This window comes from Tachysurus fulvidraco, chromosome 5 (assembly GCF_022655615.1).
Source record: "Tachysurus fulvidraco isolate hzauxx_2018 chromosome 5, HZAU_PFXX_2.0, whole genome shotgun sequence".
Lineage (NCBI taxonomy): Eukaryota > Metazoa > Chordata > Actinopteri > Siluriformes > Bagridae > Tachysurus > Tachysurus fulvidraco.
Window position 1 is genome coordinate 33,091,819 of NC_062522.1, and position 20,943 is coordinate 33,112,761.

The following is a 20,943-nucleotide window of genomic DNA, read 5'->3' on the forward strand; positions in this document are numbered from 1 at the left end:
AGAAGTGAGCTGGTGCTAGAAGTCATTAGAGCTTGAAGAACATTTGTATTAATTAAATTACAATTAATACACAGTGACCTTCAGCAATAGATAATTCCAGGTTGATGTTTCTGCTGCTTTAGGTGTAGATAAGAGAAGCTTTGAGTCTCCATGAACAGGAAGAATTATTCTAACCACCAAGAAAGTGAATATTTCTCATAACAGCACATCCACAGGTGTTCTATTCCTCTTATACCAGAACGTTGTTTACAGTTTTTCACCAGTTATTGAATGAACCATAAAAAGTCCCATGGTGATCCAGTAGCAGGGCCTCGTGCTCGTGTGTATAAGGTGTGAGTTTCATCTTCAACCTCACTGTAACATGTGACCAGTGTACGTGACAGCAGTGTTATAAAAAGTACGAGTATCTGAGACAGGAGAGCGAGAGACCAGCTGGTTCTTCTACAGATAAAGATCTCTGTACAAAGATCTCCTCCTGTGATCATCTCACATCTTCTACTGAACTCCAACATCAAGTTCCAGCAGCTTGTGGTGAGAAAATCTTATTCTCTCTCTCTCTCTCTCTCTCTCTCTCTCTCTCTCTCTTTCTCTATCTATCTATCTCTCTCTCTTATTTTTGGGGAAAAATTCAATTCTATCTGATTGTCTTGTTTAAATAACATTAACAAAGGTACAGATTTGAAACCAAGTTTTACTTCAACTAGCAGACTGAAGAGTTTCCTAACTTAGAACAGGACCAGAAAACACCACAAACACCGACTGTCTGAATATGAAACTGACTTTACTGCAGGACGAAGCAGCAGCTTGTAGCTCAACGGTCTGCGTTCATGATAATCACAATATTCACTTTACTCATCAATATTACTCTATATTACATTACTTCACTTTACTCATCAATATTACTCTATATTACATTACTAAACTTTACCCATCAATATTACTCTATATTACATTACTTCACTTTACTCATCAATATTACTCTATATTACATTACTTCACTTTACTCATCAATATTACTCTATATTACATTACTTCACTTTACTCATCAATATTACTCTATGTTACATTACTTCACTTCACTCATCAATATTACTCTATATTACATTACTTCAAGTGGTAAAAGTAAATGCAGTTCAACTTTAGGTCTTCTGGTAGATTTCTTCTGTCCATCACCTCATGCATACATCACACCATCCTCACACACTTCTCACACACTCCACACACTCCCCCACCGTGTGTCAGGATGAAGCTCCTTGCTCTGGTGCTCCTGCTCTCCTCTTTCTCCTCACTGACCGTGATGGAGGTTGTTCATTCTTTTAAGGATGTATGTAGTGACTTCTTCATCCACAAAGAAAATGACATCATCATCCCCACAGTCTTCCCTGGAGATCAGTGTAAGACGATTTGCCAGCGCTGGAAAAACAAATACAGGTTTGCCACCGTGTACGACACTGTGAGGAGGATCCTTGTTTACTCGGCCTACACATTCTCAGGGAGAGAACAGAAGAGCCGCAGCAATGAGTGGAAAATTGAACCTCAGGTCAGTCAGTGTGTTTATTTCATTACTGAATCATTAACATGTGTAATATTTAAGTAATGATCTAAAGACTAGACACTGTTAATGCAGTAAAACACAGTGGACACAGAGAGAAGCAAGTTAATACGATAGTTAAATGTGTCTCACTGTTTTATATAGTTTTTTATTTATCATGAAGAGTGTGTTGAGTGAGCTGATTAACATCTTCGTGTTAAATTCACTACTCTTTCATTTATCCTACATAACAGCTGAAAAATATTGAAGATTATAAAAACTTGAAAGAGATTATTGTATCCCCGATTGAATTTATTTAACCAGGCTGTGGATTCTGATTATTCACCTCCAGCAATTACTAGAGGACACGTGTTTCCATATCAGTTTGCTGCTGATCAGGATCAAGCAGATTCCACCTTCACTTTATCTAACACAGCTCCACAAACAGAGGACAGCAACCAAAAATGGGCTACACAGGTGGAGAAGCCGATACATAAAGAGATAAAACAGGGCTGCAACTTGACCAAAGTCAAGTGTACTTTGTGACCGGAGTCGTCCCAGGGAGGAACTGGATATCCATAACAAGAGATGGAAAAGAATATCAAGCCAGAATTAACATTCCCAGTCATTTTTGGAGCGCTTACTGTTGCACCAATAACAAAGAACAACTCGTAGCGAGGGCCTTCATCGCTGAGCAGGAGAACTTTAAAATCACTAAACATTTTAATAAAGACTCCAACATTCAGGACCTGAATACTGAGCTCACTAAACTGCATTGTTTACCCTTCAGTGTGTTTACAGGATTAGACTTAACGTAACATGAATACAGTGTGTGTGAGTACGTGCATGCAGTCGTGCGTGTGTGTGTTAGAATCAGTAACTTTCCTGTTAGAAACATGTCAAAGCATCATAAAAATATATCACTTTGTTGAGCTTCTTTTTCTTTTTCTCTTTTGTGCAGAATAATCTTAAAAATAATAAAACTCTGGTTAGTTTGATTCTCTGGCAATTAAAGCTTCTTATAAACAATATGCAAATATTATGTTAAATGAAATACATACATTTATCTCTGTTAATTCTCCTGAAGATCTTTAATAACATTTCACTGTTTGCTGTGAAACTAATGGATTTTGTCGCTTCATTTAATCAGACTGAACAGTGACACTTTCTGTACACAGCAGTAGTGTCATAGTGAACCAGCAGGTGGCGACATTTCACTACTGTGTACAAAGCGAGCGTTTTGTGTGTGTGTGTGTGTGTGTGTGTGTGTGTGTGTGTGTGTGTGTGTGTGTGTGTGTGTGTGTGTGTGTGTGTGTGTGTGTGTGTGTCTGTCTGTTAGAATCAGCAACTTTCCTGTTAGAAACGTGTCAAAGCAGCGTAACAATATATCACTTTGTTGAGCCTCTTTTTCTCTTTTGGGCAAAATAATCTTAAAAATAATAAAACTCTGGTTAGTTTGATTCTCTTGCAATTAAAGCTTCTTATAAACAATATGCAAATATTATGTTAAAAACATGTAGTACATTTATCTCTGTTAATTCTCCTGCAGATCTTTAATAAAACTTTACTGTTTGCTGTGAAACTAATGGGTTTTGTCGCTTCATTTCATCAAACTGAACATTGATACTTTCTGTACAAAGCATTTATTAGTAATGTCATAGTGAACCAGCAGGTGGCGACATTTCACTACTGTGAACAGAGAGAGCATTTTGTGTGTTTGTGTGTATGTCTGTGTGTGTGGGGGGGGGGTGTTTGTGTGTGTGTGTGCTTCATAATAATAATAATAATAATAATAATAAGTGCATTTACTAATCATCTATAAGTAGATTAAGATTTATTCTATAGTTTGAAGGACCTTCAGTTCTTTCCAAGTTGGTCCCCGGTGTTCAGATGCCATCCTGGTCGCTCCATTTAGTGTGTGCTCTCATTTATTTGTTATTTATTTATTTTTAATTTCTCCTTTTGCACACACAACATCTGCACTGACCTACAACAGCAGTGTAAACTTTTGTACACCTGTAAACACTAAACTCACCTTTCCGTGTGTTTTATCCATCGACTCGAAGTGACAAATCAGATCCTCTATGACATGGAGGAGAACAATGACAACATGAAGAAAGAAACACAGAAGGAAACACAGTGGGGTTCATGACAGGTTAAGGGCCAGATGTTCAGTCACTTGTTGAAGATGAACTTGTCATCTGCTATAATGAAAAACTGTGTATGTGATAAATAAAACAATTTAAATCTTTAATAAAACTTCACTGTTTACTGTGAGCATGGAGGATTTTATCTCCTCGTGTCACATCATCCATCTGCTGAGGTTTCAGCTTAGAAACACACTGAGCTGTTTAACTGTTTAATATTATTATATTCTGTTTAGTGAAATGTTTTCTCAGTATGGTGTGTGTTAAAACCACAGACCAGTGGAAATTCACACCAGTAGCTTTGTGAAACTTATAAACTGCTGCATGATGTTTAATGAGTTTTGGAGGTGTGAAGTGAGCTGGTGCTAGAAGACATTAGAGCTTGAAGAACATTTGTACAACAATTAATACACAGTGACCTTCAACAATAGATTATTCCAGGTTGATGTTTCTGCTGCTTTTAGTTAAGATAAGAGAAGCTTTGAGTCTCCATGAACATTTATTGTGTTATTACATAAAAATAATCCACAACTGTGTGGATTATTTCTCATAACAGCACATCCACATGTGTTTTATTCCTCTTATTCCAGAACCATGGACTGGGTTCAATTTCCAGGTAGACTAACCCAGTCACAGGGGTTAACTACCAGTGCTGTGCCCAAGCTTGGAGATAATGGAAGGTTTTTGTCATAAAGGGTGTCCTGTGTAAAACCTGTACAAAAGCATATCTGTGTATGAGATGATCTGCAGTAGTGACCACAAAAAGGGATCCACTGAAGGACAACAACTGAATGTAGTTCAGTCAGGACCACTTGAGTCAAAATAAAAACAATTCTTTGACATACAGTATATTTAAATTTTTTATTTGCAAGCTTATAAAATTTACATTTGGCGGTATGGCTCTGTTCTGAATTCCCCTTCCTTTTCATGATCTCCATGAAAGCTGGTCAGGGAACAGTGGCAGCTTCTTGGGACAATCCATTTAATTGGGAAAGCAGCAAGACAAAATCCCCCCATTTAGAACAGAGCCTGCATCAGTGACAACAGAATAAACACAAAAGTTAAACACAAAGTTTCAAGGAGGAGGTAGGGGAGGTGGTGGGTTGCAGCAATGCAGAGGAAACAGTCAAGCAGACAGACTGAAAAATGCATTTAAATAGGGGGCCCTGTTTGAAAGGGACCAATGGCACGCTTAGGAATCAGATCAGCTGATGGGCGGGGTTAGAAATTTTTACATCACCTGATAGCCGAGCTTGACTATGTGGCCTGCCTGAACTGACGCTGAATGCTATATTTTCACATCATATACTTAATATGTTTATAATTCTAATTAACCTTGTTGAATGTCTGTGAAACCTTTTAGCAGCTCCAGCATAACCAGCTGAGTTGTGTATGTTGGTGTCAGTAGTCTCTGGATACTGAGGCTGATGGCATGGGGAAGAAGCTGTTACTGTGAGGGTCTGATGGTTTCATGACCAATTTTTCAGGGGGTGAAGAATTTGCATGAGGGTCGTCCACCATCTGCTGCTGATATATTTGCAGCTGCATTATTTGGTGTAAAAGCTTTCACCTTCTTCACTGATATACTGGGCCGTGCTGATGTGTGTATAAGGTGTTAGTTTCATCTTCAACCCCTCTGTAACATGTGACCAGTGTACGTGACAGCAGTGTTATAAAAAGGCGAGTATCTGAGACAGGAGAGCGAGAGACCAGCCGGTTCTTCTACAGATAAAGATCTCTGTACAAAGATCTCCTCCTGTGATCATCTCACATCTTCTACTGAACTCCAACATCAAGATCCAGCAGCTTGTGGTGAGAAAATCTTATTCTCTCTCTCTCTCTCTCTCTCTCTCTCTCTCTCTCTCTCTCTCTCTCTCTCTCTCTCCTTCTCTTATTTTGGGGGAAAACTTTAATTCTATCTGATTGTCTTGTTTAAATAACATTAACAAAGGTACAGATTCGAAACCAAGTTTTACTTCAACTAGCAGACTGAAGAGTTTCCTAAATTAGAACAGGACCAGAAAACACCACAAACACCCGACTGTCTGAATATGAAACTGACTTTACTGCAGGACGAAGCAGCAGCTTGTAGCTCAACGGTCTGCGTTCATGATAATCACAATATTCACTTTACTCATCAATATTACTCTATATTACATTACTAAACTTTACCCATCAATATTACTCTATATTACATTACTTCACTTTACCCATCAATATTACTCTATATTACATTACTTCACTTTACTCATCAATATTACTCTATATTACATTACTTCACTTTATTCATCAATATTACTCTATATTACATTACTTCAAGTGCTAATAGTAAATGCAGTAAATAAATCAAACATTTGTGTTGTGGTTCTTCTGTTCATCTTTAGGACTGCAGGTAGATTTCTGCTCTCCATCATCTGGTACAAACCTCACACATTCTTCATCACACATTCATCTCACACACTCTTTATCTCACTCTCATCACACTCCTCATCTCACACTCTTCCTCATCACACACTCCTCCACCGTGTGTCAGGATGAAGCTTCTCGCTCTGGTGCTCCTGCTCTCCACTTTCTCCTCACTGACCCTGATGGAGGTTGTGATGGATTTCAAAAATTATTGTTCTGAGTTCTTCATCCAAATCATCACCCCGACTGTTTTCAAAGGCTATCAGTATAAGCAGATTTGTCAGCGCCTGAACAACCTATACACATTTGCTACGCTGTATGACATGAAGAATAGGATCCCCGTCTACTCAGCCTACACCTTCTCAGGGGGAGATGAGAGGGATCGGAAAGGAGTGTGGAAAAATGAACCACAGGTAAGTGAAGTGTTTGACTGTTCTAAAGAAAAACTCTAGCAAATCATTACATATAATTTGTTTGCAAACGATTCAGTTGTTTTGAATGAGTCACTCAGTAAGAATCAGTCACTGAGTCAATTCATTATTTCATCTCATTTCCTGCTTCACAATGCAGTGTTCAGTTCATGAGTTAAACATCACTGAAAACCTTTTTTCACAAACCCTCTTTGACTGCGACTCCAGTAAATAATGTATTTATGAGTTTTCACTGACTGACACCTCCTTTGTCTTTAACAGCTGGAAAACATTCCACAGCGAGAAATGAGGGAGATCACCAATGATGAGGTGGATGAGTTTTTTCACCAGGCTGTGAACAGAGACTATAAAGAGAGTGGCAAATATACTAAAATTAATTATACTAGAGGTCATGTGTTTCCATATCAATATGCTGCTGATCAGAATCAGGCAGACTCCACCTTCACATTTACCAATATAGCACCACAAACACAACACAGCAATGGAGAATGGGCAAACAAAGTAGAGACACCGATGAAGGCAGAGATACAGAGAGTGTGCAGTCAAGAAAATAGAATCTTTGCTTTTATAGTGACTGGAGTAGTTCCAGGGAATAATTGGATAACCATAAGAAGATCTGCAAAAAAAAAAAAAAAGTATCAACAAGGTGTTAACATTCCCAGTTTTTACTGGACTGCATTCTGTTGTTATATCAATCAGACCACAATAATTTCGAAAGCCTACCTCGCTCAGCAAAACGAACCGAACCCCAGACCTCCTGAAATAACGAGTGTTAATATCCTGAACAGACGCCTCAGCAGTCTGTATAATCAGGATTTCAAAGTATTTGGTGATATGTGTTTGACTTGAGTACAGTCCGAGCTCGTTCCATCTGATTCTCTGGTTTGACCTAAAACTGCTTCATCAAATTACTTCAACAAATGTTTATAATGAATCACAGAATCTTTGGTGTGCTTTACTTCACCTGCAGAAACTGATTATATTCCTGTAACAGAACGTCCTCAAGTGTTTTATTCCTCTTATCCTACAGCATTTTCTTACATTTACACCTTTCTGTGTTAAAGAAAGACACGTCTTATTTTTTATTTCTTTGTAATTGTGTGACTATTTTTAAATGAGTTGTGTTGTAGAATTAGAAGGAAACAGACTGATACCAAGCTGTTTGTTGTATTTCTGTATCATTGGTACATTTCTGTCTGTTAAATCTCCTGCAGATCTTTAATAAATCTTCATTACATCAGACTGAACAGTGACACTTTCTGTACACAGCATTTATTATTAGTAGTGTTTGAATGTCCAGCAGGTGGCAACATTTCGCTATTGTGTACAGAGAGAGGTGTGTGTGTGTGTGTGTGTGTGTGTGTGTGTGTGTGTGTGTGTGTGTGTGTGTGTGTGTGTGTGTGTGTGTGTGTGTGTGTGTGTGTGTGTGTGTGCACATGTGGGGACTTTATAGAAACATTACCTAAATATAGGTAACAGCTGTTCTACTACTATTAATATTAACAACAACAATAATAATAATAATAATAATAATAATAATAATAATAATAATAATAATAATAATAATAATAATAATAATAATAATAATAAATGTTAAATTGATTACATTAAAAAACGGATTTGTTTATTTATACATAATCTATATATAGACTGACATTTTAATATTATTTTTAAAATAATTTCTTTTTAGTTTGCTGCATGTCTGTGATATAAATCATTTTTATATTGAAAGACCTGCAGATTTTTCAAAGATGTTGCTGCCATGTTTGTTTTGTTTTTTGTTTTGTTTTGTTTTTACTTCTATACTGAATTAAATAAGATTTTTTTCAGTAGCCACAAAAAATTTAAAACACACCTCATCACCCTGTGGGTCAGTCAGCAAACATCTAAAATGGTCTGTCCCCCCCCCCATAAATAAATAAATAAATAAATAAATAAATAAATAAATAAATAAATAAAATATTGCACTCTCTATTGTGAAAAATATATGTATGTTTACCTAAATAATTGTGTAAGTAGAAAAAAAAAAAAGGCAAAAAAATGCATTTTTTCCCTTCCTCACAGTGGTTTGACCCACTGCCTGCTTTCCCAGTTCATCTCACCTACTCTGCACACACGAGTCAGGTGTGTGGCTGCGGCTCAGTTAATGTTGAAATCCATTAAGTAGGGTATTTGATTCATATAAAGCGATTCTCTTTAATGTAGTTGATGCAGATTCATTCATAAATTAGTTAGGGGGAAAAAATCCTGATTATGAATCTGCTATATTAGCGGATAACTAACTTAACTTAACTAACTTATCTAGTTAACGTTAGCTTGTTTACAATAGCTAACTAACACGCCAAAGCCGTCAAGAAAAACTTTGAAAATAACCATAATGACGAAGTCTCCATGCTACAATAATAATGATTAAAAGCAAAGTTTTTCACTGTGAGGACATGTGTGTGTGTGTGTGTGTGTGTGTGTGTGTGTGTGTGTGTGTGTGTGTGTGTGTGTGTGTGTGTGTGTGTGTGTGTGTGTGTGTGTGTGTGTGTATTTCATTTTTGTTTTGTTACATGTTAAACGTGAATGAATCTGTCTTTGATGCTAATGCCTTTTTCATGTATTTGTGTGAACACCGTTGTAGCAGAGCCACATAAGGTGACAATGGCTTAATGCCGAAATGTTGTATAGAGTAAGCATTACCTGATTGTGTACACCGGTATGTTATCCAAAGCACTTGTTATGGACTGGAACAGGTTCATCTTTGTGGTGGGGCCTGGACATATGTAAACAATATCACCATCATGGAAAAACCCCAAATGTAGTTCTGTGGTGATGACAGCATGGCAGTAGTGCAGAAACTCTTAAGCACAAGTCACAAACATTTCTATGCTGGTAATATATGCCTTAATATCTCAATCTACCATAATATCTCATTTAAAAAATGTTTTTACCCCAATGCATTATGCTGTAATAATAAAATACTATTTTCCAGGTTACTATTGATTTAGGTCAACTTAATACTCCACAAACAATACAATCAATGAGACTAATTTTTAATAACATTTTTATCCCATGTGCTAATTCCCAGATAGCAAGACACATTTCTTTAGAGGAATTCAGTAGGTAGAAACTCACTGAAACTGTTGGTAATGAATGATTTTGAGCGTTTGAATAATTTCCGCATCACCAGTAACCACTTTTTATGCACTTTATTTCACACGTTTTATTAACCAGAGCCTATTTGTATTTATACACACTATTTTGTTTTATAACTTTATCATCTTATGCTTCTTCTCTATTATTACTAACACACCAAGACAAATTCCAGTACATGTAGGCAGTACCTGGCCATAAACCTGATTCTGATTCAATTGTGAGATCATGGGGTGCAAAGTCCAAAAAAAAAAAAAACGAAGACCAGGAAAACTCAGGGTGCCCTGCACACTTACTCACACCCAGGCAATTCACCTACTACAATGTTTTAGAAGGTGAAACTTGAGAGTCCAGAGGAAGACATGGGGAGAACACCAAAGCTCTTCCATGTCACCCATTTGATAAGAATATAATTAAAAAAATGATCATCATTTAAATGAATGGGTTATTGCATTACAATAATTACTTAACTTAAAGTGTTAGCAGGTCAAAATGATGTGATAAGTTTTAAAGTTAAAAGTAGAAAATATAGTTATTAGGGTTAAATGGTGTTAATCTGAATCAGAATCAGATTTATTGGCCAAGTGTGTTAACGTACACAAGGAATTTGGTTCCAGCAGTTTGTGACTCTCAAAGGTACAGACATAAATAACACAATACCATACAAGAAAACAATGCAGATGAAGAGATACAATGTAGACAGAATGAGTATAAAATATGAATATAGAATGAATAAAATATATAAAATATGAATATGGAATATGAACTATCAGCAATGTACATAAAGTGTGGGAGTGCAAATAACAATATTGTTCAATATTATGCTTTTTGTGCAATATACAGTAGCAGTAGTATGTTATATGCAGATGATGTGATGACTGATAGTCCTGATAATGCAGTACTTATGATAAGAAGCAGTGAATGTAATTATGGTGAGTTGTTGATCAGGGTGATTGCCTGGGAAAATTAACTGTTCCTGTGTCTGGCAGTTAAAGTACTAGTCTACTTGCAGTTTAGTGTTTTAGGTAGTGATCACAGGGGACAGAAGCACAGTCACTCTGCACAACAAGGAAAGACAGTAAACACAGGCTGGTGGCAAAACAGAGCTCACAGGTATGTTACTGAAAGCGGATACAGTGACCTGCTTGGCAAAGGACAACATTGTTGTCAAGAAGAGTGCTAAAACAGTAAAAGTACTAGTATTAGTCAACACACTGGGTTTAAAGAACCAGCTGTGGGAACAAAAAACCATCAAACATTAAACCAATAACCTGCTTTATCTCTGATCATTTATTTTCCAGCTAGTTACATTGAACAACATTGGCAGTAATATGGAATTAGCAAGCTAGCTAGCTAACGACTTTGACAATAGTAGCTATTATTAAATGCTGCTGACTCCTAAATTGCCCCCAAAAACTCAGTGTATAAGTGCATAAAAGTGTAGTTAATAATGACATCTCCGTCACGTGTAGTTAGGAGCTGTTTGTGATTTTGCTCCAATTACCAAGGCCATTGAACGTACCGTATTGCGTTGGGACGGGGTCAGGGTAAAAGGTGAAGTGTGCCGCATGTCTTTTTTGTGTCTTCAGCCTCAACGAGCAGCTCGGGGAAAGTCTGAGGAACGAAACTCCTGCATTACTACCGTGCACATCAGTAACAGCGGCTTTAACAGCCGCACTCCTGAGCAACAACCGCGCCGCCATTGCAGAACAGTGAGAACGGGAAAAGGAATTCTGACGTCACTCAGAAACGCTGCATTGATTGGTTGAAAATATGGGCTGCTCTTAAACTACAATCTGTGATTGGTTTGGGTTTTAAATCATTTCCTTCAAAAATAAAAAAATAACTAGAAAGTATCCGCAAGTATTTGCAAAGGCCGGTGCTTTTTGGAGGCAAGTGGACATAAAACTTGTGAAACCTAGTAGAGCACTCCAAGACCTGTACTTCTCCAGAGTGAGCAAAAGGGCAAAGTCAATCACTCTGGACCCCTCACATCCAGCACACTCCCTCTTGAACTGTTTCAATCTAATCGACGCTACAGAGCCCTGAGCTCCAGAACGACCAGACACCGTTCAGGAACAGGAACAGTTTCTTCCCTCAAGCAATCCATCTGATGAACACTTAACACCATGGAACACACAACACCTAATATTTGTACTATGTATACCTCAATTGCACATTTCATACTTGCACATCTGTACATACATACATACATACATACTGTACATACATATTGTCTAAATGTTTACTGTTTATTTCAATTGCACATTTCACAATTGCACATGTGTACATACAAATTGTATATATTGTATACTTCAATTGCACATTTCTCACACTTGCAAATTTGTACATACAAATTGTCTATATTTGTATATGTCATTCTGTTACACTGTGGAGCTTATGTCACTAAAGAAAATTCCTCGCATGTGAAAACATGCCTGGCAATAAAGCTGATTCTGAGCACTAGGGTGCCAAAACATTTGGAGGCAAGTGGAGACGAGCATGTGACGTCATCCGAAAACCTGTGACGCAATTCCCCTCCTTGGGCTGAGCGTTCTGATATGCCACATATCCAAGTTGTGCTAATGTTTTTTGTTTTCACGTGATATCACGTGACATCATCAGAAAACCCGCGAGGCAGTTCCCCTTATTGTGCTGAGTGTTTTGATATGTCACATGCCCATGTTGTGAATACAGAATACCCCTGAGGAAGTTCCCCTCATTGTTCGGAGTGTTTTGATATGTCACATGTCCATGCTATTAAAAGTTTTTTTTATTTTGCATATTTTGGGGGGCCGGGCTGCGGGATAACCAAAAGGCCAGTCGGTACACCAATTTAAAACTTTGTTCAGAGTATCACCCTAAAGGAGCTGGCCGAGTTTGGTGTAGATAGTTCGAAAGCTTGCCGAGTTATAAACCTCCAAATTTATAATGGGAGTCTATGGGGAAAAAGGCTAATTTAAGACCCGGTACCAGAAGTACCAGTACTCAGATCACTTAGCAAAGTAACAGCAACAAACTTCAGACTAAGGTCTACAACATAGCCGAATTTGGTGCATGTGGCTCGAAAGCCGTAGGAGGAGTTACTCTTGATACATTTTTGTCTAAGCTTAAATACGAAAACAGAATGTTTTCTTCTACAAAACCAACATAATACAGCGCATGCTTACGTTACTATCTGCTTGATTTTAGAAGTTACAGTAAGAGTATAACAGAGGACAGACAGACAGAGACACAGACAGAGAACATGAGTAACTCATACACAGAGTAACTTAAGCTCAGGATCAATAAGCAATATATAAATCAACACATTTGTAAATTGAGCAACTTGCCTACTTGGAGGAAAAAATAACTGTAGTGTAGATGGCAACAAGTTAAGGCATTGTCAGAACCAGAAATCTTTCATACATTTATAGATAAAAAATTAAAAGATTTTTAAATGTGCATATTATTGTTTAAGAGCTCGTTGAAGAGTCCGCACTCTGCAAATGACTGAGCAAGTTGAAATACTTAAGGTCAAGATGACATGTAAGTGAACAGTGGTTTTGAGTGATCCGAGTGGGAAATAATGGCTGGACTGGAGCTGTGCACTTATTATTTTACCATTTGTGCTCTGAATGTTGAGACATCTAAATCTGTCACATCAAGAAATAATGAGTTTTAGAGTTTGGCAGCACTGACCTGAAAGTAAAAAAAAGAAAAAGAAAAAAGAAAAGAAAGAAAGAAAGAAACAATGCACTATGATGAATCAGAAAATCCAGGGTTAAATTAAATTACACTTCACCAGTTACCCAGATAAAATTTAACTTTGGCCCATCCTCAGACACTGCAGTGTTTTGTTTCTTAAAAGAAATGTAATTTGTATAGAGCTGTCAACAAATTTCAATACCATGATTATTTACTGCCCCTAACAGTTAGGAAAGATGAAATAAAAGCATGTTTTTATTAGGATCCTGACTATTAAGGTGAATTTGAAGAAGGTAATATACTATTGACCAAAGCTTCGTCAAAATTCTTTCTTTTTTCTTTACATACATACAGACACACTTCACTGGCTATTCTATCCAGTGCTCTCATTTCAGTCTACCCATTTGCTTAGATACATGTTTATTTTGTTAAAATTATGTACAGCTATGACCTCTAAAATTATGAATACATATCAAAACTCTCTACATCTTATACAGTACCACAGAAATATCCCTTATAGTTTACTATACCATAATGGTAAGTTTATTTGGGAAGAAGTTTAAACATAACAAAGAAAACACTGGCAAGAGGCAGTTAAAAAGGAGAGGGAGTTGAATTCAATATAATTCAAACTGTAGATAACTATAGGACTGAAACTTGATATATAATACAAGTCACTCAAGTGATTGTTCTTATTATTTAGGTCAACAGATGACCTAAATCTGATGTGAAATATTCATTTTAAAAGATATCCAAGTCACTAGGTGTTGTGTTGTCAAATTATCATTATGAACTATTCATGCAACTTCTACATCAGCATATTCACTTCCACAAAGTCTGACTGGAGCTCCGGACACACTCGGAAACGTCCAGCTTCTTCCCGCTGTTGCACATCTTTGCTAGGTTCTGTAAATATGGAACAGAAATAAGTAGTTATGAATAAGAGGTCAGAGGAACATAAATGCAGTATTACAAGTGACTTTCAGTGTAGGAATACTCACACTAGCAGCTCTTGCGATGCTGTTTGGGGATTGTAAAGCAGCCAACTCATTCAGAATTCTTTTTAGGTCATTGTTGCATGGTTCCACTACAGACAAGAAAATGAGAATATTCAGAAATGATATTCAGAATTATGAGAACTAATTTAAAGGCTTTAATTAGTTGTCATATTTAGCATTCAATGCAGTATATGCTAATGTGTTCCTGTGTTCTATCTACATATGGCAGCTTTATGTATCGTCTTGGGTATAAAGTGAAGCACATTGGGCACCTGGCTCGGGCAGTCTCTGAGGTTGCAGTTGTAAGTATGGGTGATCAAGCAGTTCTGCAATCGAGATACGCTCTTTGGGATTTCGCACCAAGCATCGCTAATTAAGAGGAAAAAAATGTATTTTTCATTTTTATTTAATATGATCATGTCCTTAATGTTTTCAGCCTTGTAATTGTTTAATAAATACACAGACCTTCAGTACGTCTACTAGATCCTTCTCAGGAATGTCTGGAAAGTCAATCTCATGGGATGGATCAATAATAGCATGGATCTTGGCGATTTGGTTGGTGATGTTTTGGAAAGGGGTTTTTCCATAGGTCATACAATACAGTATACATCCAAGTGACCAGACATCTCCCTTTGGACTAATCTGTGGACAGCGACAACACATATTAGGCCCTTCTGCTGAAAATCTAAAACATCATTTCTGAGTTCATGTATCCGGTCAACAAAACAAACATTACTGTTGTATATTGCTATATTTTAGCTTTGTTAAGCTAGAGTTAAATTGGTAATATCTAACCTTACCTTTGACCTTGGTTTTCCACCTTTAGATGATGTGTCTTTAATAGCCTCTGGTGGCATGTAGTTTAGTGTCCCCACCTGAAGCACAAGATCAGCATTATCAACCCTCCCAACACATAGAACAAATATAACTCTGTAGCAATCAAAATTCTGGACCAACCTGCGAGTCCTTCATAACACTTGTCATGTCTGGCTGAATGTGGTTTGCTATGCCAAAGTCAATGAGCTTCAGTGAGGCATTGACAATGACGAAATTAGCTGGCTTTAGGTCACTGTGTACAATTCCTTAAAAAATAGATAAATTAAGAACAACTGAAAATAAAACAGAGCTGCAATGTTTTTCTTTTTATATTGTAATATTGCATAGTCACCATGCTTATGGATAGTCTGCACTGCTTCAAGCATGTTCCTCCAGTAGAACTTTCTTTCCAGTGAGTTGACAGTCTTGCGGTTGCGAAGCCATGTGTTGAGGTCCAGGTTTCCACACTCCATTAACATATAGATGTAGCTGTCTGTGATCTCACTGAAATTAGTTATCCGAGTTATCATACATCAGACACTTATTCACTACATAATATATTAGTGGAAAGTAAAGTTAAGCATTTTAGATGTACATCCTTCACTCTTCCTAGGCCCATATTCTGCTCTGGAAGTAGAATAAAACACTCACTAGTCATACAGTTTGATAATCTGGTCACTGTACTGCTGGAGGTGGTTCAGGTGCTCGATCTCATTCTTGTAACTTTCAACTGTCTGGGCATCTGCTTCCTCGAGGTTCACATATTTTACAGCATACAGATGTTTCTTTTCATCCAGAACCTGGTACACCTAAAGTTGAGAATATGCCATATTTTCCATCAACCCATGTAAGGTGGGACGGGTATGCAAAAATACAAGTAAGCTTTATCATGCTATTGGCACATTACCTTACTGGAACCACCTCTGCCGATCATCTTTAAAATGAAGAACTGTCTGCCTTTAATGGTGATGGATTCATTAGAGATAGTACCCATAGGACCCTGCAAGTAAAGAGATCATTTATGGCAAGCAGATACAGCCATAAATTTTATTTTCAAACAAAGAGCAAAGCACTTTTCTTTTTACAGTTTGCCAACACATTATCTGTCAAATGAAATCATTTCATATAAGGACAGTATACACATACAACATCCAGTGACTGTTGTTCTGCATTTCTTAAATTGTGCATTTTACCCACAACAGCATATTTAAAAAGATAAAGCTTTGTTTCTTAAAATTAATTTGCAATTTGTTCATAAAAGTCGGCTGTAACATGCATATAAGGATATCTATTCTTTACTTGTTGGGTCTGCTGGAAAAATGACATCTGACTCTGTGGGGTGCAGGGTAATTGAATATGGCCGACCCTCTGAGATGAAACAGACGCAATAGCTGGTCGCTGTTTCACTACAGGCGTAACAAAACTAGGGAGAAAGTAAAAGATTGGCCAGCATAAATATATAATTAGAGCAAAAACCGATTTGAATCCATAAGGTCCTGCGGAGTCCCGACCTGTTTGCATGATAGTCTTTGTGGTTTGGTGTCTGGCAGAAACTAATTTGATTTATCCTGGAAGAAACTGAGACAGCCGAGGCAGAGGGAGTTCTGAGTGACTGAAGAGGACGTGGAGTAGGAATAAGATCTACAGCATGCTTATTTTCCTATAATGGTAAAGCAAACGTTTGTGAGGTGAATAAATAAATGTACATAAGAAAGATGAGAAATCAAAATGAAAAATGTATTATTTATTTATTCATTCATTCATTCATTCATGTTCTACTGCTTATTTATTAAAATAAAATGCATTAATTATTGCGACTAACTATTATTATTACACAATATACTTAAGGCCACAAAAGACCCTAAAGTTAGCAATAGTCACACCTCTGGAGAAGCCTGTCTGTTGACATTTGCAGGAGCCTTCCATTCAGATAAACTCTCCATAGTGTATGGTTTAGGCTGTGCTTTTTTAGTGGACATTCTCAGTGGATTCTCCTCCTCCTTATTTCCACCATCACTGAAAGCAACTGCTGAATCTGTATCATAAGAAACAAACTATCATTGAGCTGTCGATCAATTCTGTGCAAACTGGCATATTTTCAAAGCACATTAGTTGATCTTCTTGAAGCCCTGTATAATTATGTGCTTATTAACAGTGTCATAGCAATTTCCATGCACTTGAACTAACAAGCCCGAACATGTTTCATCCTAATAATGCCTGAGTGCATATTACAGGGTCGAAAACATGGTTTTCCCAGGTTTGCACAGAACAACTGAAGCTGCCTTTACAGAGCTGTGACCTCAGTCCCAGTAAATACCTTTCAAATGAATTAGACCACTGACTGCAACCCAGGTCTCCAATGCTCTTATGAGCTAAATGGGACAATTCCCACAGACATGTTCCAAAATCTAAATGGAAGCCTTATTTTAACAGCAAAGAGGACTAAATCAAGAATGGGGTGTTCCAAAAGCACCTGATGGTCATGTGTTCACAAACAGATGACACTTTCCCCAGAATAATTTGAAATAGTGAAATAACTGACCTGCAAATTTCTCTTTAGTTTCAGACAGAAGTTGGATTTTTCCAGATTTTAAATTCTTCATTGCCATCTGCAGAAGTTCAACTGGTTTTGCATTTGATGTCAGCGCTTTCTGCAGAATGGAAGCACTTTTCTTTCCATTACCTGCACGGAAAAGTATTTATAATAAAAAAAAAATCGGACACGCACGTGGCAGATATACAGTCAGGTCCATAAATATTGGGACAACGACACAATTCTAACATTTTTGGCTCTATACAACACCACAATGGCTTTGAAATGAAACGAACAAGTTGTGCTTTAACTGCAGACTGTCAGCTTTAATTTGAGGGCATTTACATGCAAATCAGGTGAATGGTGTAGGAATTACAACAGTTTGCATATGTGCCTCCCACTTGTTAAGGGACCAAAATTAATGGGCCAATTGGCTTCTCGGCTGTTCCATGGCCAGTTGTGTTTTATTCCCTCATACCAATTACAATGAGCAGATAAAAGGTCCAGAGTTCATTTCAAGTGTGCTATTTGCATTTGGAATCTGTTGCTGTCAACTCTCCAAGATGAGATCCAAAGAGCTATCACTAACAGTGAAGCAAGCCATCATTAGGCTGAAAAAACAAAAACCCATCAGAGAGATAGCAAAAACATTAGGCGTGGCTAAAACAACTGTTTGGAACATTCTTAAAAAGAAGGAACGCACCGGTGATCTCAGCAACACCAAAAGACCCGGGAGACCACGGAAAAAAACTGTGGTGCATGACCGAAGAATTCTTTCCCTAGTGAAGAAAACACCCTTCACAACAGTTGGCCAGATCAAGAACACTCTCCAGGAGGTAGGTGTATGTGTGTCAAAGTCAACAATCAAGAGAAGACTTCACCAGCGTGAATACAGAGGGTTCACCACAAGATGTAAACCATTGGTGAGCCTCAAAAACAGGAAGGCCAGATTAGAGTTTGCCAGACAACATCTTAAAAAGCCTCCACAGTTCTGGAACAACATCCTATGGACAGATGAGACTAAGATCAACTTGTACCAGAGTGATGGGAAGAGAAGAGTATGCACACACACACACACACACACACACTTAGGCATGTTGACAGCTGGCTGCCTCCACACACACACACACACACACACACACACACACACACACACACACACACACACACACACACACACACACACATCTACATACCATGCAAGGGAAATAAATTCTGAATAAAAGGTGTACGTGACCAGAACACACACATGAACCTACCAGGTGAAAACACAACACTGAGCTGAGATTGTTTATAATCCATCACCTGTGCTGCAGAGTCACGTCACTAATGACATGCGCATGTAATTAACGCTAACAGGCACCTTTACAGAGCGGATCTGTATGTCAGCAGGTTTAAGGGTGCTTTACGTTTTTTGGGAAACATACACGCTTTATAAAGGGATCTGATTAAAAAGCTCAGTTTAGTTTCGTTTATTATCTCTAAGTAAATTTGGTGCAAAGATAAAAACAGCAGGAAACATTTTACTTTCAATAAAAAATGCATACACTCTCATTTCATCAAAGAAGCTACTTCGAAAAAGCCGTGTGGATGGATGGATGGAATAAAGGAAGGAAGGAAGGAAGGAAAGGAATGTTTCTAAAATGTCCTTTTATATAATGATGTCATTATGTAAAACAAGTCAAAATTATTTTAATTTCGATTGTAAAAATAAATTCTGGCTCCAGCATGATGTAACTCTCTCTGTTCTGTCAATCACAGCATCACTAGCCAATCAGAGGTGTCTGTGATGTAGAGGTCTTCACGGGTCCACTTAGAACCGAAAACCTGAGGTCCGACCCGAGACCTGAGCGGGGTTCGGGTCTAAAAGTTTCACGTGCACCTCGGACAGGGTCGGGTATAATAATAGCGGTGTCGGGTCTCGGGTAATTTGAACTTCCTTTCCAACCTTTCCTCTGTTTGCCAAGACCGCTTGGGACATCGTGTTGCTGGCGGTAAACTAATTTACGTTGAAACAGACCTGTCAATCAATTTTGAATCCACGCTGTAGCGGTTACTTTAGCGTCGTCGTCTCAGAATCAGATAAGCATGGAGCATGGAGGCAACATCTGACATCGCTAAAAGCTGAGGGACAACGAATCTGCTGAGGGTAAAACATCCAGGGTCATCATCGGTGTGTGCAACATTCGGGTCAAAAAAATAAATGAATGCACGTCGGGGTTCGGGTAAAAAGTGATTGGGGTCACTTCGGGTCGGGTACATTTCTTTAGACCCGAGAAGACCTGTAGTGTGAGGTCATGTATGTGGAAGAGAGCAGAGTGACAGCTTTCCTCAGACTGTGTTTACTGTTGCATGTGTCTCACTCCTCAGGCTGTTAATACACAGGACGATTTAATGGACTGCAGCACGAGCGATTTAACTACACTGTATTCCTTATTTCAGTGTATCGTTCCACTGATTTATCAGCACAGGCTTTAAAGTCAGAAGTTCAGCACTTGATGTACAGCGCAGAAGTTAAGGAAAGACGAGTGTATCGATCAGAGCGGGAAAAGTAGAACGGAGGAGTGTTGTGTCCTGCAGCACAGAAGATCATTACACAGCCTGCCACTGCATGATAGACTATCACCTTAACTCCTCATAAACACACACACACACACACACACACACACACACACCACACACACACACACACACACACACACACACACACACACCACATTTATTTAATTATTTTTTTCCTTTAGTTAATTTACACACTCATACACACACAAAATACATTTATTTTTATATATTTGTTTTCCTTTAAGAAACTCACTCACTCACACACACACACACACACACACACACACACACACACACACACACACACACACACACACACCCCTATAACACAACATCTATAAAGATACACCGAGGCAGTGAAACACACCCACACGCACAAATCACAAACTCGCATATAGATTATAATACACACCCACCCATATACACACATACAAACAACCACCCACAGACCCACCCACCTACACACACACACACACACACACGCACACATACACACATACACACACATTCTTGCACTTTCTCTGCTGTAGTCAGCATTTTGCAGCTCTGGGCTACTTGAGATGCAGGTGGGTTTATTACACACACACACACACACACACACACACACACACACACACACACACACACACAAGTACACACACACAATGTGTCTCCATAGCAATCTCATACTGGAGAAATCGCCATAAAAATTAGA

The 20,943-nt window shown here is 38.0% G+C and overlaps 2 protein-coding genes and 1 long non-coding RNA gene across 9 annotated transcripts; 1 reads left to right on the top strand and 2 right to left on the bottom strand.

Moving 5' to 3' along the window:
* The first annotated feature begins 386 nt into the window (after positions 1 to 386).
* Positions 387 to 7,759, top strand: LOC125141185 (endonuclease domain-containing 1 protein-like). 7 transcript variants are annotated; one of them, XM_047813411.1, is made up of 4 exons: positions 417 to 531; positions 730 to 733; positions 6,159 to 6,497; positions 6,777 to 7,759. In XM_047813411.1, the coding sequence occupies exons 3-4, from the start codon at positions 6,213 to 6,215 to the stop codon at positions 7,362 to 7,364; spliced, it is 873 nt and encodes a 290-aa protein (XP_047669367.1). In that variant the 5' UTR covers positions 417 to 531; positions 730 to 733; positions 6,159 to 6,212; the 3' UTR covers positions 7,365 to 7,759. The 7 variants fall into 7 exon arrangements, 5 of the variants coding, with proteins under 5 accessions (XP_047669369.1, XP_047669367.1, XP_047669368.1 ...); XR_007140551.1 differs by lacking the exons at positions 730 to 733; positions 6,159 to 6,497; positions 6,777 to 7,759 and adding exons at positions 1,377 to 1,540; positions 1,786 to 2,458 and having other exon boundaries at positions 387 to 531; XM_047813413.1 differs by lacking the exons at positions 730 to 733; positions 6,159 to 6,497; positions 6,777 to 7,759 and adding exons at positions 1,144 to 1,540; positions 1,884 to 2,458 and having other exon boundaries at positions 387 to 531.
* A 1,462-nt stretch (positions 7,760 to 9,221) lies between these two features.
* LOC125141190 lies at positions 9,222 to 11,419 on the bottom strand. Its single transcript, XR_007140552.1, has 2 exons — positions 11,176 to 11,419; positions 9,222 to 9,273 (listed from the first exon to the last, which is right to left on the bottom strand). It is a non-coding gene; the product is annotated as an uncharacterized LOC125141190 (long non-coding RNA).
* Positions 11,420 to 13,747: 2,328 nt separating this feature from the next.
* Positions 13,748 to 17,854, bottom strand: LOC125141183 (dual specificity protein kinase Ttk-like). The gene is made up of 13 exons (XM_047813397.1): positions 17,697 to 17,854; positions 17,038 to 17,189; positions 16,666 to 16,814; positions 16,454 to 16,577; positions 16,062 to 16,154; positions 15,806 to 15,963; positions 15,507 to 15,658; positions 15,296 to 15,420; positions 15,139 to 15,213; positions 14,804 to 14,980; positions 14,611 to 14,707; positions 14,342 to 14,427; positions 13,748 to 14,246 (listed from the first exon to the last, which is right to left on the bottom strand). Exons 1-13 carry the CDS (start codon positions 17,761 to 17,763, stop codon positions 14,163 to 14,165), a joined length of 1,539 nt encoding a protein of 512 aa, XP_047669353.1. The 5' UTR covers positions 17,764 to 17,854; the 3' UTR covers positions 13,748 to 14,162.
* Positions 17,855 to 20,943: the final 3,089 nt, after the last annotated feature.